Below are 13,578 nucleotides of genomic sequence, written 5' to 3'. Positions count from 1 at the left end.
TATCCTCATTTTTAATATGATATTGCCATTGATGCCATCTGTTCACTCCTATAATCTTTCTCAGGACTCTCATATCTGCGGTCTCTAGTCTTTGGTCAAGTGTTTTACTTCTGACCCAGCTCTCAGATCCATAAGATAAAACTGGTTTGAACACTGTCTTGTATACAGCTAATTTAGTGTTCCGACTAATTTCTCTCTTATTCCATATGAATTTATTCAATTGACTTCCCACCATACCAGCTTTGCTGATTCTGTTGTCTATTTCTATATTTAATTTACCATCTTCAGTAAAAATCGTGCCTAAGTAGCTGAAATGTTTTACTTGTTCCACAGGTTCTCCATTCACAACACAGTTGACATTTTCAATGATTCTGCCTATTTTCAATGTCTTTGTCTTTTATTGCTGACCTTCATACCATATCTATTACAACAGCTATTCAATTTAGTCAGAGAATCTTGCAGACTTGTAGCGGATTTATTTAGAAGTATAAGATCATCTGCATAAAGCAAAGAACTGACATTAACATCTCCAATTTTGATATCAGGTTTAATACCACTTTCCTTCATAATGTGATCCATATAGATAATGAATAACAGAGGGGATAATGTACATCCTTGTCTCACACCAGATTTAACATTAAACCATCTTCCTGTACTTCATTCAATTCTAACTGCTGACTTACAACTCAAATAAAGACTAAGTATTGCTTGATATAATGCCCCATTGACACCATATAACTGTAGCGTATTGAATAGCTTCTCTCTTGGCACCTTGTCATATGCCTTTTCCAAATCGACAAAACTTAAATACAGATCTTTGTTATATTCCCATGCTTTCTGGACTATTTGTCGTAAAGTGAAGATCTGATCCTGACAGCCTCTATTTGGCCTGAATCCAGATTGTTCTTCACCAAGCTTTTCTTCCAAAATTCTTCTCAACCGTTTCTCAAGTATACTGGCATAGATCTTGCCAGGAACACTCAGTAGGGAAATACCTCTGTAATTCTCACATTCAGTTTTATTTCCTTTTTATATATGGGTACTATGAGAGCTCTACTCCAATCATCAGGAATTTGTCCCTCTGTCCAAGCTTTCTGAACTATGCAGTGCAGCCACTGTAAGACTTTTATACCACCATACTTCAGCATTTCTGGTCGAATATCATTTACTCCTGCTGCCTTTCCACATTTCAAGCCTATGATGGCTTTTTCTACTTCAAGTATGGATATGTATTCCTGACTGCATGCCTGGTCAGTGTTTTTTATCACTGTGCTGTCATCACTGCTTATTTCATTTAGCAGTTTTTCAAAGCAGTTTTTCAAAGTAATTACTCCATACTTCAAGGATATCTTTTTCTCCTGTTTTCATGTCACCTTTATCATCTCTAACTCCTTTTACAGCACTTTTTCCTCCATTCTTAAGCTTCTTCAACAACCTCCAGAATACTTTGCCACCTTCTTGATATTTATTTTCTATATTCTTGCCAAAGTCCTCCCATGACTTTTGTTTAGCTAGTTTTACACACTGTTTAGCTTTCTTACATTTGTTTCTGTATTCTGTAAGAGTAAAAGCTGACTTATTTGACAGGAACTTTTGATATGCTTTCTTCTTTTCCTTCACTGCCTCTTTAACTTCCTGTGTCCACCAGGGAGTTCTGATTTTTTTATCCTTGCACACAACCTCACCACATGCCTCTCTGGCAGAATCAATCAATGTTTTCTTCAGAGTTTGCCACTGAATCTCCAAGGTTTCATTCCTGTTCTCAAATTCTTTCATTTATTTTCAATAATCTTTCTGTATTTTAGTCTACAGTTCGCATCTGAGAGCTGCTCAACTTTTATTCGCTTTAAAACTTTCTTGCAAGTTATTCTTTTCAATATGAAATTTAATTTTATCCTGCTCAAGACTAAATAGTGATCACTTCCAATTTCAAATCCTCTGTACACTCTGGTGTCCTGCACCAGGGAGAAAACATCACTATCAACAATAACATAGTCAATGAGAATTTTCTTATTCCTAGCCTATTCTCTCCATGTGAATTTGTGCACATTTTTATACGTGTGGACAGACTTATGTGTTCGTCGAAGATGTTGTTTATTATTTTAACGGTATAATAGAACACAGAAACTAAGTAAATAATTAATTTATTAACTTGATGCTGATATTTCGCTGGTGTTATAACCAGCATCTTCAGAGCACAAAAATACGGTTTGTCACAATACGCGAGACTAAAACAACATGGTGTACTTAAACAAAATTGTAGTTTAAGTACACGATGTTGTTTTAGTCTCGTGTATTGTGACAAACAGTGTTTTTGTGCTCTGAAGATGCTGGTTATAACACCAGCGAAATATCAGCATCAAGTTAATAAATTAATTATTTACTTAGTTTCTGTGTTCTATTATACCGTTAAAATAATAAACAACATGCACATTTTTATGTTGGAACATGCTGAGCAGAAATCCAACAGGTATTTGCCATTATTATTAGCTTTGCTCTTTTCTCCAAATTTTCCCAAAATATTTGTGTATGTCTCACAATCATTTCCTATTCTGCTATTTAGATCCCCAACAAGGACCAACTTTTCCTTTTTCATTGTGTCAGTTGCTTTTTCTAAAGCATCAAAAAATTCCTCCACTTCTACCTTAGTAGAACCTTCTGTGGGACCATAGGCACAAATAAGTCTAATTGTCCAGTTCCCTATTCTCATATTTGCCCACATTACTCTACTTGAGACTGACTGCCATTCAAGAAGATTAGCCTCGTATTTTGTGTTGAATACTATGGCTACCCCTTCTTTTCCTTGATTGTCATTGCCTGAATATAACATTTTGTATTTATTGCTCAGAAAGATCTCACCAGTTTTGGTCTTTTTTGTTTCAGTCACCCCTATTATGTCGATCTGGTACTTATCTAATTCCTCAGCTAGCTCCATTTCTTTGCCATTCAGGCTTCTTACATTGATAGTACCAATCTTTAACTCTGTTGATGTTGAATTGGGGTTTGTTTTCACATTTGTTCCTGTAGCTGACTTTTCGCTGTTCGCCCTGGTTCCCTGGCGAAAACAACGGGGGCCTTGTTTAACCGGGCAACGCCCCAGCTGGCATGAAATTTTGTCATGTCGTACCATCATTTTTTATTTTGGTTTAACCAATAAGAATACAATTTGGTTGGCTAAATCCCAAATTGCCAGCCCATCCTCATTCGTTCAGTATCAAAGTAGATACCCAACAGGGTGCACCACGAGAAGGTGAGGATTGGACATTAGGTCAGAAGCCCTGGTCGGTTCTCCACATTCCTTTAAAGGCTATGTGGAGGTCTCCTCTCAGTTATACAGCTTTGACCCTTAAGCACCCCGAAATCTAATACTTGACTACTAAAAGGTTTGTCAAATGAAAAGGAGGAATGGATAGGTGTTAATTCCAAGGCACAATTCTTTAATACAATAGGTGGGATACCATCAGGAGTAGATGCCTTGTTTGTGTTCAGGTTGTTAAGGATTCTTTGGATTTCTTTTTGTCAGAAGACTATGGGAGACATGAAGTTATTTGTAGAGTCGAGGGAACTTTACCCAGATCATCAATGCAGGAATTTTAAGAGAAGAAATGCAAGTAATTTGGCCTTGTCTTCTGGTGAGGTGATTACAGTACCATCTGGATGCGAAAGTGGTGGAAACCTGGGTGAGCAGAAGTTGCACCCAATGATCTTGGCAAGGGACTAGAAGGAGCGACTGCCATTTGGACAGGAGATGAGTTTGTAGCATTTGACCCTAGCATTTTCAAGTCTGACTTGGACTTAGTGATGATTCTTTTGCAACTGCTGCAGGCTGTTCCCACATGCAGTGAGAGTGATACCCTCAAAGACATACCAATCTCACTGTAGGGAACTGGACTCTCCCCCATTTGGGGGTACAGCAGTAAAACCTACAGTTCTGCAGGCTGGCTGCTGGTTAGTACACAGGACCGAAGAAAGTAGTAATGAACTTGGAGACTTCTTGATCAGCTACTGAAAAGTCCTGCAACCACGTATTTTGGCAGTTCTCAGTTAAAAAATGCATTTCTTTCGACTGAAAGAAATGCATTTTTACTGTGGATCTCGAAAATTCTTCCACACAAAATAGTTCGATAAACCCACAAAAAAACATCAAAAATCCAACCAAAATAATTCATAAAGGGCAACAGAAATCAACCAAACAACCCACCAGTACTAATTCTTACTCTCCCCCCCCCCCCAAAAAAAAATCCACATTTATTTCACCAACATTCATGACCTAAACAGCAATACAAATGGATATGTACCACCACCCACAGTCATCTAAATCAGAACTACTATTACTATACTTTTAAGAACTCCCCAACTTGCAACCTCAACATACACCTCAACTGCCCAAACTACACATTACACAGCTCTTTCCGCCATAAGGGTGGCACTTGTGCATTCAAGAGAACCAACATACCATGCCAGAGACTGTAAATCCTTGAATTCCAACTATCTGATCTGCTTTAGCTCAAAATTTCTCTACCAAATCAACCTGCCCTTTTTATAAGCCCCCTCTATTGCTCTCCAAACTCTGTCGACAACCACTCTGACCTCTTCAACTCTCTCTCTCTCTCTCTCTCTCTCAAGCTTGAGTTTCTGCAATCTAAGTACCCTAATAGTGAGATTATCCTTCTTTGGGGGCTTCAATATGTCCACAACTCATAATGGCTCCTCTTCTCCAGTTTCACCGATCAAGCAGCAGGGATGCTGAGGTGTTTGCCATCAGCAATGACCTATCTTAGATCATCAATCTTCCCACCAGAATGCCTGACAATCCCCTCCAATCTGCCAACACACTTGACCTCTTCCTAACAAGTGTGCCAATGCTGTAAAGGAAAAAACCTCTGCTTACCACAATTGGCTCAAGACCAAAACTCCAGTTGCCCTCTCTTTATATATTAATATTATTAACATTAATATTAATAGTATTAAATAACTAATATTAGTAATATAAATTATTAACAATATTAAAACTTTAATATTAAGCTTTTATATTAAAAGCAATCTTTTGATATCTATCTATCTATCTCGGGAAACGGCAGCTCTCACCTGTGGTAGTCTTCATACAGAAGAGGAATATCTCAATCTCATCCATGCAGAGTCAAATATTCATTCATTCTGCAATTACCTCTTCATCATGAAAGCGGTAATATACAGCTTCTACCTCAAACATGCAAGACAACTTCACAGAGAGAGGCAGCTGACCAACTCCTTGCAGCCTTCAAACAAAAGGTGAGAAGCCGGATCCTACACAAGCATCACCACTACAGGCAAAACAACACATTAGATCTTTTCCACCAAGACTGGAATCCACGGAATCAACTCCTGGCTGATGAGCAGGGCAACTGCCTAGTCCACTTTCCAGCATAGAAGTGACATCATCCCCCCCCCCAAAAAAAAGAAAGGGGGGAAGAAAGATTTTTGTGCTTAACAGTGCGAATATTAATCAGCTTTTTGTGCTTAACAGTGCAAATATTAATCAGCTGTCACTCTCATGTAAATAGATAATATTGCCCTATAGTAACTGTTATGTTCTTCCACATACATGTCAGATTTTATGTTCTTATACAGTATCATGTCAAAATAACTGTTAATGGCTTTAATTAAAAAAAAAAAAAACAACTGTAATTCACCTTATAACTGATATTTCGATGTAACATACCTCAACAAGAGAATCAGCATGTAACCTCTCTGCCTGACTGCAGAGAACCTGTACATAAGATAGTTATGTTTACAATAAAAAAAAAATAATAAAAAAAAATCTATCTATCCCTCCCTTCCAGAAAGATAGAGCAGTGTAACCCTTCTAGAAACTGTGGGGAGCATACCTTTCATCTGCATCATCTGAAGCCTCACTTCCAATTCTTCCCTCCAACTACAAGAAAATATACCACTTCCTCACATCACTGCCTCCAACTTTGCCCTTTGTATATCTATCCTTAACCCCCTCATTTACTAAGCTCACATGCCACCCAGTTTTCAGTGGGATCTTCCACATAAATCGAGGTGTGCCAAACCAGATTCCGACATACAGTGGAGGCTATGGCATAACATCTTGACAACTCCTACCGGGCTCCACAAATTTCAGCTAAGACAATTGGATCAGTGTCTATTCTGCAAAGTTTCAGGCACCTTGGAACACACATATCTAACCGGTCCTGAAAACAAAGCGATGATCACCTATGCCCTGAATACAGCCTCTAGCACCTATAACTATGCACACAGTTTAGAAGACTACTGGAATTTAGTCCATACAGAAGAGAACAAACACAGAATATGCAATTTCCTCTTCATCTGCACCAAGGCCGTCATTTACAGTTTCTACCTTAAGCACACAAGAAATAGCCAGCACCCATTCATCACTGAATCGGAACAAATCCTCATGTGTAGCCTACGTCTGAAACTACAAAGCAGGCTTTCACTGGAATTTGATTATTACAAAGAAACAGGAACTGTCGCAAAATTCATAGAGGAGTGGAACCCAACTGGTACCCTTTTCTGAATTGCTGACGACAATGCACTTCAGCTGAAAAATAACTAAAAGTGATACTGAACTGTAATATTGACTCTTACTGAAAAGACACATCCTGTCTACAACTAATGTATTTTTTTCTCTCATCTCTATTGTATATATAAAAAGAAAATCCTTTTTTCTCTGTAATATACATTCTTATAATATGTAAATAGTCCTTTTTTGTTATCTATCTTCCGATGTATATTTTATTATTATTATTATTATTACGGGTATCTCCATGGAGTCAGTAGACTCATCGCGGGAGACCCAAACTAGCAAAACAATATCTGTCATATCTCTTCTTGAATTCATTTACAGACGTAGAGCTCACAACTAAGTCAGGCAATGAATTCCACTCATTCACCACCCTCCAGGCAAAAAACCTTGTTCTGACACCTTAGTTAACCACACTCTTCTTTAATTTCCAGAGATGACCTCTTGTTCTTCCATCACTATCACACAGCTGAAACATTTCCCCTGCATCAATCCTATAAAAACCTTTTAGTAATTTGAATGTTTCTATCATATCCCCTCTTCTTCGCCTATCAACCAATCTCTGCAATCCACAAGCTCTCAATCTATCAACGTAGGGAGCATTTTTTATATCACTCACCAACTTGGTCACTCTTCTCTGAACCCTCTCCACAGCCTCCTCATCTCCAAGGAATCCAGGTGAACAGACCTGAGCACAGTAATCCAAATGTGGAAGTATCAATGCTTTATAAAGGGGAATAATAACCTCTTTATCTCTGGATGTCAGTGTGTTCCTCAACAACCAAGTAATCCTATGTGCAATCATGGACACCTTAGCAATGTGTCCTCTGAACTTCATCTCCCTATCTACCAATACCCCTAAGTCCCTAGCCTCATCAATCTCTTGGAGTACCTTTCCATCGATGTAGTACACAGCTGATAATCTTTTAATCCCAAAATGCATGACTTTACACTTTTCGACATTGAACTGACATCCATTATCTTTTGCCCATTGTACCAGCTTATTTAAATCCTCCTGCAAACTTTCAACATCAGCTTGATTTTTTATTGCACTACACAACTTTGCATCATCAGCAAACAACTGAATATCTCCCTTTAAGCCGTTTCCTATATCATTTATATACAAATTAAACAACATTGGCCCAAGCACAGAGCCCAGAGGCACACCACTGGTCACCTGCCTCATTCTGGACTCGGCTCCTCCATACACCACCTTATGGTATCTCTCCCTGAGCCATTCTCCTATCCATATCACCAATTTAATATCCATTCCCATCTGCTCCAATTTGTGTAACAGTGTTCTATGGGGTATCCTGTCAAAAGCCTTAGCAAAATCCAGAAGTACCACTGTGTAGCCAGTTCCTTTGTCCAACTCAGATGTTATTCTATTATGAATAGTTAATAGATTGCTAAGGCAGGATCTATCTTTAACAAAACCATGTTGGCCTCTATAGAGTATCATATCCTGATCTACCCATTCTTGAATTTTGTCTTTAACCAACTTTTCCAATACTTTTACCACTACTCCTGAGATGGTGATTGGTCTGTAATTTAATACCACAGTTTTAGAGCCACCCTTATGCAAAGGAACCACTTTGCCTAACTTCCACTCCCTAGGGACCATACCAGAGTTCAAACTTAAATTAAATATCCAAGTAAGAGGGGTTGACAATTCATTTGCACATTCTCGCAACACCCGAGCTGATATTCCATCTAAGCCTACCGCAGTGTTTGCATTTAAGTTTTGCAATATATATAATACCTCTGATTCTTTAGCTTCAATTCTCACATTAGGTATTGCTACAGGTATAGAGATATCCTCACTTGGGTGATAGACTTTTGAAAAGTGATCACTCAATAACTCGACTATTACATCTGATTTTGTCACCTCAATACCATCAGCACCCACTAAGGTTATCCTTCCGAAGTCATTCTTCCTCTTACTTGCCACATAGCGGAAGAACTCTTTGGGATTACCCTTGATCTCCTTGGATAAGGTCTTCTCATAATCTGATTTAGCTTTCCTTACTATGCTGGTAACCTTCCTAGCTTGAGCCTTGTACTGCTCATGGGTGTACTGGTTGCCTTTCTCCTTGTAAATTCTCCATAACATTTTCTTTTTTTGCAGATCAAGCTTGATACTACTGCTCATTTAATGCCTGCCTTGTTTGACCTCCTGACCATGGGGACACAATCTGATATTGCTTTCCTCAGATACCTGCTGATTTTATCCCAAGCACTGCTAACATCTTTCCCTTGCAACATGTTCTACCATGGGATGGCTGCAAGCTCACTCCGAAGCTTGTTATAATTGCCTAACCTGTAGTTCCGTACATACCCCTTCTTAATAGAAAAATCCACAGAATAATAAATAATAATAAAATAATAATAATAATAATAATAATAAAATTAATAATAATAAAAACAAAATCGCTCCTTTTCATCTGATTCAGATGGGTTGGGTCTCCTCCTAATGAGGAGTCACGGTGAAATAATGCAGTCGGCATGCCACTCCTCTGCTGCATCCCTATTGGAGGTATTCATGACTGTAGTCCATGTGTGTTCACGGGGCCGGTTTGCCTGCTTCCGAAATGAAAAAACCCAGCTAAACTGGGGAAAAAACTCTACTGTCCATGCCCAGGACTGGCTAACTTAGCTATTGCTGAGGAAGATCCTGGAGCTCTCATGTCTCTGACAGGAATCGAACCTAGAACACTCCTTCCCCAAGTATATGGTTGCGAAGCGCACAGCCACTAGGCTAACCATGCGGACTCTTTCGATATAAAAATATAAACCTTGTACTCATTTTCTTCTAAATTTCCTCCTTAAATAATTACATATATATTTACAAAACTTTAGAAGCATGTTTTTAAATGAATTTTATTTTACTTAGTTAATGTTAGATTTTTATATATACTGTATTTACTCAAATATAACTCACACATTTTCACCCAAAATTAAAGTTTAAAAACTGTGATGCGAGATATATGCGGGGATTTTAGGAAAGTAAAGTTTTTTAGGAAAAAATTAAATTGACATTTATAATTAAATCCTCAGTATTCATTATAATTTATAATTGCTCACAGTATTTATAAAATGAATGCATTTAAATTTTAATTATCAACGTTATTTATGCAATTGGCCACTCTGGTGAAATCATGTTCGAAGCTCTCAAAATCCAGTTACACAACAGTTATAATGATGGTTCTCTTAATCTTAATCCATCCCTGCGCAATCCAAAATTGAGTAGAAGTCAATGGTTGCTTTCATCACTATGCATATGATTGGTGTGATATTAACAAAAGATCATGTGACTCAACAAGAAAGGCAAGCCGATGATTGTTGACTTAAAATGCTGATTGTCTTCAACCAAATTCCATAATATCTGAAACTGCCATAATAACATTCACTATCTTAAAGTTTTAAATTTTTTTACATGTACCAACTATATGCGAAACTTTTTAAATTCTTTTTTCATAAAGTAAAATCAGGGGTGCAAGATATATGCAAGCGAGTTATATTCAAGTAAATACGGTATATATATATATATATATATATATATATATATATATATATATATATATATATATATACATACACATATAGAACAAATCCCACACATGAGAAATTGCAAAACTTAAAAAGACATTTCAGTTAACATGCAGGGGAAATCTACGATCCCCCATCTAAGCTCCAACTAACTTAGTGCTGCTCAGAAAAAGTGTAAGCAAGTTCTTTGCATTAATAATGAGCTTTAAATTCCAGTGTTTCAGAGAGAAAGAAAGATTCTCATAATGAGGAATAATCACAGAACTGAACATATTTACAAATATCAGTTCATATTCAGTAAATGATCAAGGCATTTAAGAATTATATTTTTCATAATTTCCATTTATTTTTAGAATAAAGTTAATAGTAAATAACAACAAAAAAAAGTACTTACCTTCAGTGGGAAGTAATGTGTTGATTTTACATTCTTAATAAAAACAGAAATGGCAAAAGTGGCACCAAAAAGAATAACACAAAACAAGAAGACATCTGGAACAGAATATGGCATTTCACATCCCATTCCAGTTAATATACCAGAATATTCTTTGCACTCTTCTTTCATGCTATTTAATGCAGTCCAGTTATACACAGGAACCGATATTACAGTTGAATTCTGAATACATACACATTCCTGAAGATGCACCTGATGCTTGGTGGGGACAAGTGGATATTTGAATTTTATATTAATTACCTATAATATAAGAAAATAATACTTTGCAAACATCTAATATATATATAACCACAAAACATCATTAGATGTTTATATTAAAATAATATAACCAAAGGACTAATTTAATTATCTTGGTTAACTTTACAGATTAAAAATAATAAAAAGCAACCTTTGAAGCAATAATTTACTTGCTAAATGTCATGAAAATTACCATGACTATCTGATGTTAAATGTGTTTTAAAATCTTTTTTTTTCAAAGATTTAATTAAATTAAAATATTATATTAACAAGTTTTTCTTTATCACTATTTTTACATTTCTCAATAAAGGATGAACCACAAATCACAATTTCTTTCACTTGAATTTTTAATTAATAAACAAATGGCTTTAATGAATACATACATCATATGAATAATAAAAGAAGTGAAGTGAAATTAGCTTCTTTTATTCACAAGAAAAGTAAAGTTCCTTATTTTATTTTGATATAATAAACTATTCTGGAGAGCTATGGCTTAGAGATTCATTAACATGTGATTCCACAAGTGAGTGACCATTATTTAACTTGCACATGAAGGACGCTAGTTGAGCAGCAATTCATTTCCTATGGACAATTCCCTCCATCACCGAAATCCTAGTGGAAATTTACCATAGTTGTGTATAGCACTTGTACTAACTACAAGGGCTGTTTGAAAAGTTTGATAAAAAAAATAAGTTAAACACATTTTTTTGGAAAAAATCACCTTTATTTCTCAACATAGTCTCCATCGAGGTCTACACATTTGGTCCAGCGAGTTTCCAATTTTTTCATCCTATCTAAAAAGTAGGATTTGTCAAATTGTACAAAACAGTCATTATTGAACATTGACAGCCTTGATGACATCCTTGTTCAAAGAAAATGTTTTTCCACCAAGCAAATTGAGTTTGGGAACAAGAAGAAGTCACACGGGGCCAAGTCTGGAGAATACGGTGGATGTGGAACCAATTCGAACCTCAATTCACAATTTTGCCATTGCGATGGCTGATCTGTGGAACGATGCATTGTCTTGATGAAAGAGCTCTTTTTGTGTGTGCCAATCTTGGCTGTTTTTTCTTCAGTTCATCTTTTAAATAATCCAACAATGACGCATAATAGACTCTCGTTCCAAATAGTCTATCATGATAATTCCTAGGGAATCCCAAAAAACAGTGGCCATCACTTTTCCAGCTGACAAAACGGTCTTCGCTTTTTTCGCTACTCTTTCACTGAGCATTGTCCACTTTTAATTGCTGCTTGGACTTAGGTGTGTATTGGTAGATCCAAGTTTCATCTATAGTTACGAATTAATGCAAAAACTCCACTGAATTGTTATTAAACATCGCCAAACACTGCATTGAAATGTATTTTTACATGCATTTTTGATTGACAGTCAACAACTGTGCATCCATTGTGCATACAGCTTTTTCATGTGCAATTTTTCATGCAGGATATTATATTATACACCCATTCAGTTGAGACGCATACAATCTCAGCAATCTCGCACACCTTCACTCGGTGGTCTTCCATAACTATACCATGAATTTTGTCAATCATTTCCTTCATAGTGACCTCAGTCAGGCATCCAGAGCGTGCTTCATCTTCGATGGACTTACGAGCACATTTAAATTTATTTATCCAAAAATAAATAGTCTTTAATGCTGGTGCAGAGCCCCCACAAACTGCATCTAACTCAGCTTTGATCTGCGAGGCCATCCACTTCTTCAAATAAAAGCGTTTTATCACTGAATGAAACTTGTTTTTCTCCGTTTTTATGAAAAATGCAAACATAGTCATTTTAAATATTTGCCAAATGAGAACTATGCATTCCACGTGGCTAAAATCTTGCCAGGGGTCATGAAAAAGACGATAAGTGCAGACACTGATATGAATGAACAAATTGTGTTGCCATCTATTGGAAATTTATCAAACTTTTCAAACAACCCTCATAAGTGCAATTTCCAAAGAAGTAGTGCCACAAATGATTAAATGAGCAAAGTAGCTTGAAGAAGTTAAAGGTGTTTGCACATATCGGACATTAATACCATATACACACATCAATGAGGCTTAGTGGATGTGTGGTGTGTATATGTTTTTTTTCTTAAAGAAAATCAATTATTCACCCTAAGTTCGGCACAGTTACTATTTTCCAACTAATACTGCATTAATGCAAAGAAATTATCAAGTGATTCACTGCCTGAGAGCTAATCTTAAGAGGTACCTGTAGCATAATATATTAATAACTTTAACGAATTAAAGGCACAAATATTTCGTACTGAAAGTAACAGTACATCATCAGTGTAGAACAAACAGTTAAAGGAATGGAATACAAAGGACAGAACGGTCGGTGGATCACCAATTAAATTGTTGCCATGTGCCAGAAGACTAATTAAAATAATATTAAATAATTCTTTAAAGACAATTATTTCATTGATGGTTGCATAAGATAAGAATTTCCCAAACTTTTGGGAGAGAGAGACAGTCATTTTGATTCAAATTCGGTCTATACAAAAGGGCTTCGCAACTTACTTTCTTTAAAAAGGCATTCATATTTAAATCTGCATCTGTGGAGCAGACAAGCTTTATTCCACTGGATATTATGATTAGTGTCAACAGTATATTGTGCTAGATCAGACTTAGGTTTCATGTATTCGATATAATACTGATGTTCCTTCATTCTTTTTTCCACAGAATGGCCTGTTTGTCCAAAGTATGATAAGTTACATTCACATGGTATCTGGTTAAACACCAGCCAATGATAGAGGTGCCAGTTTGTCTTTTGTAGATGGCAAAAAGTGAG

At 36.5% G+C, this 13,578-nt stretch overlaps 1 protein-coding gene across 1 annotated transcript in view; it reads right to left on the bottom strand.

The window, feature by feature from the left end:
• The window catches only part of LOC150104989 (electroneutral sodium bicarbonate exchanger 1-like), a 510,613-nt gene that overhangs the window by 201,427 nt on the left and 295,608 nt on the right, over positions 1 to 13,578 (bottom strand). The window contains exon 15 of the mRNA XM_090395098.1: positions 10,491 to 10,787. Coding sequence (XP_090251224.1) covers positions 10,491 to 10,787 — 297 coding nt within the window. The remainder of the gene's footprint in view (positions 1 to 10,490; positions 10,788 to 13,578) is intronic.

The sequence above is a fragment of the Typopeltis vanoorti genome, chromosome 7, assembly GCF_054136105.1.
Source record: "Typopeltis vanoorti isolate ZY-2024b chromosome 7, IOZ_Tvanoo_1.0, whole genome shotgun sequence".
Lineage (NCBI taxonomy): Eukaryota > Metazoa > Arthropoda > Arachnida > Uropygi > Thelyphonidae > Typopeltis > Typopeltis vanoorti.
Note: the sequence above shows the minus strand (reverse complement) of the source record. Positions and strands in the feature narration are given on the sequence as shown.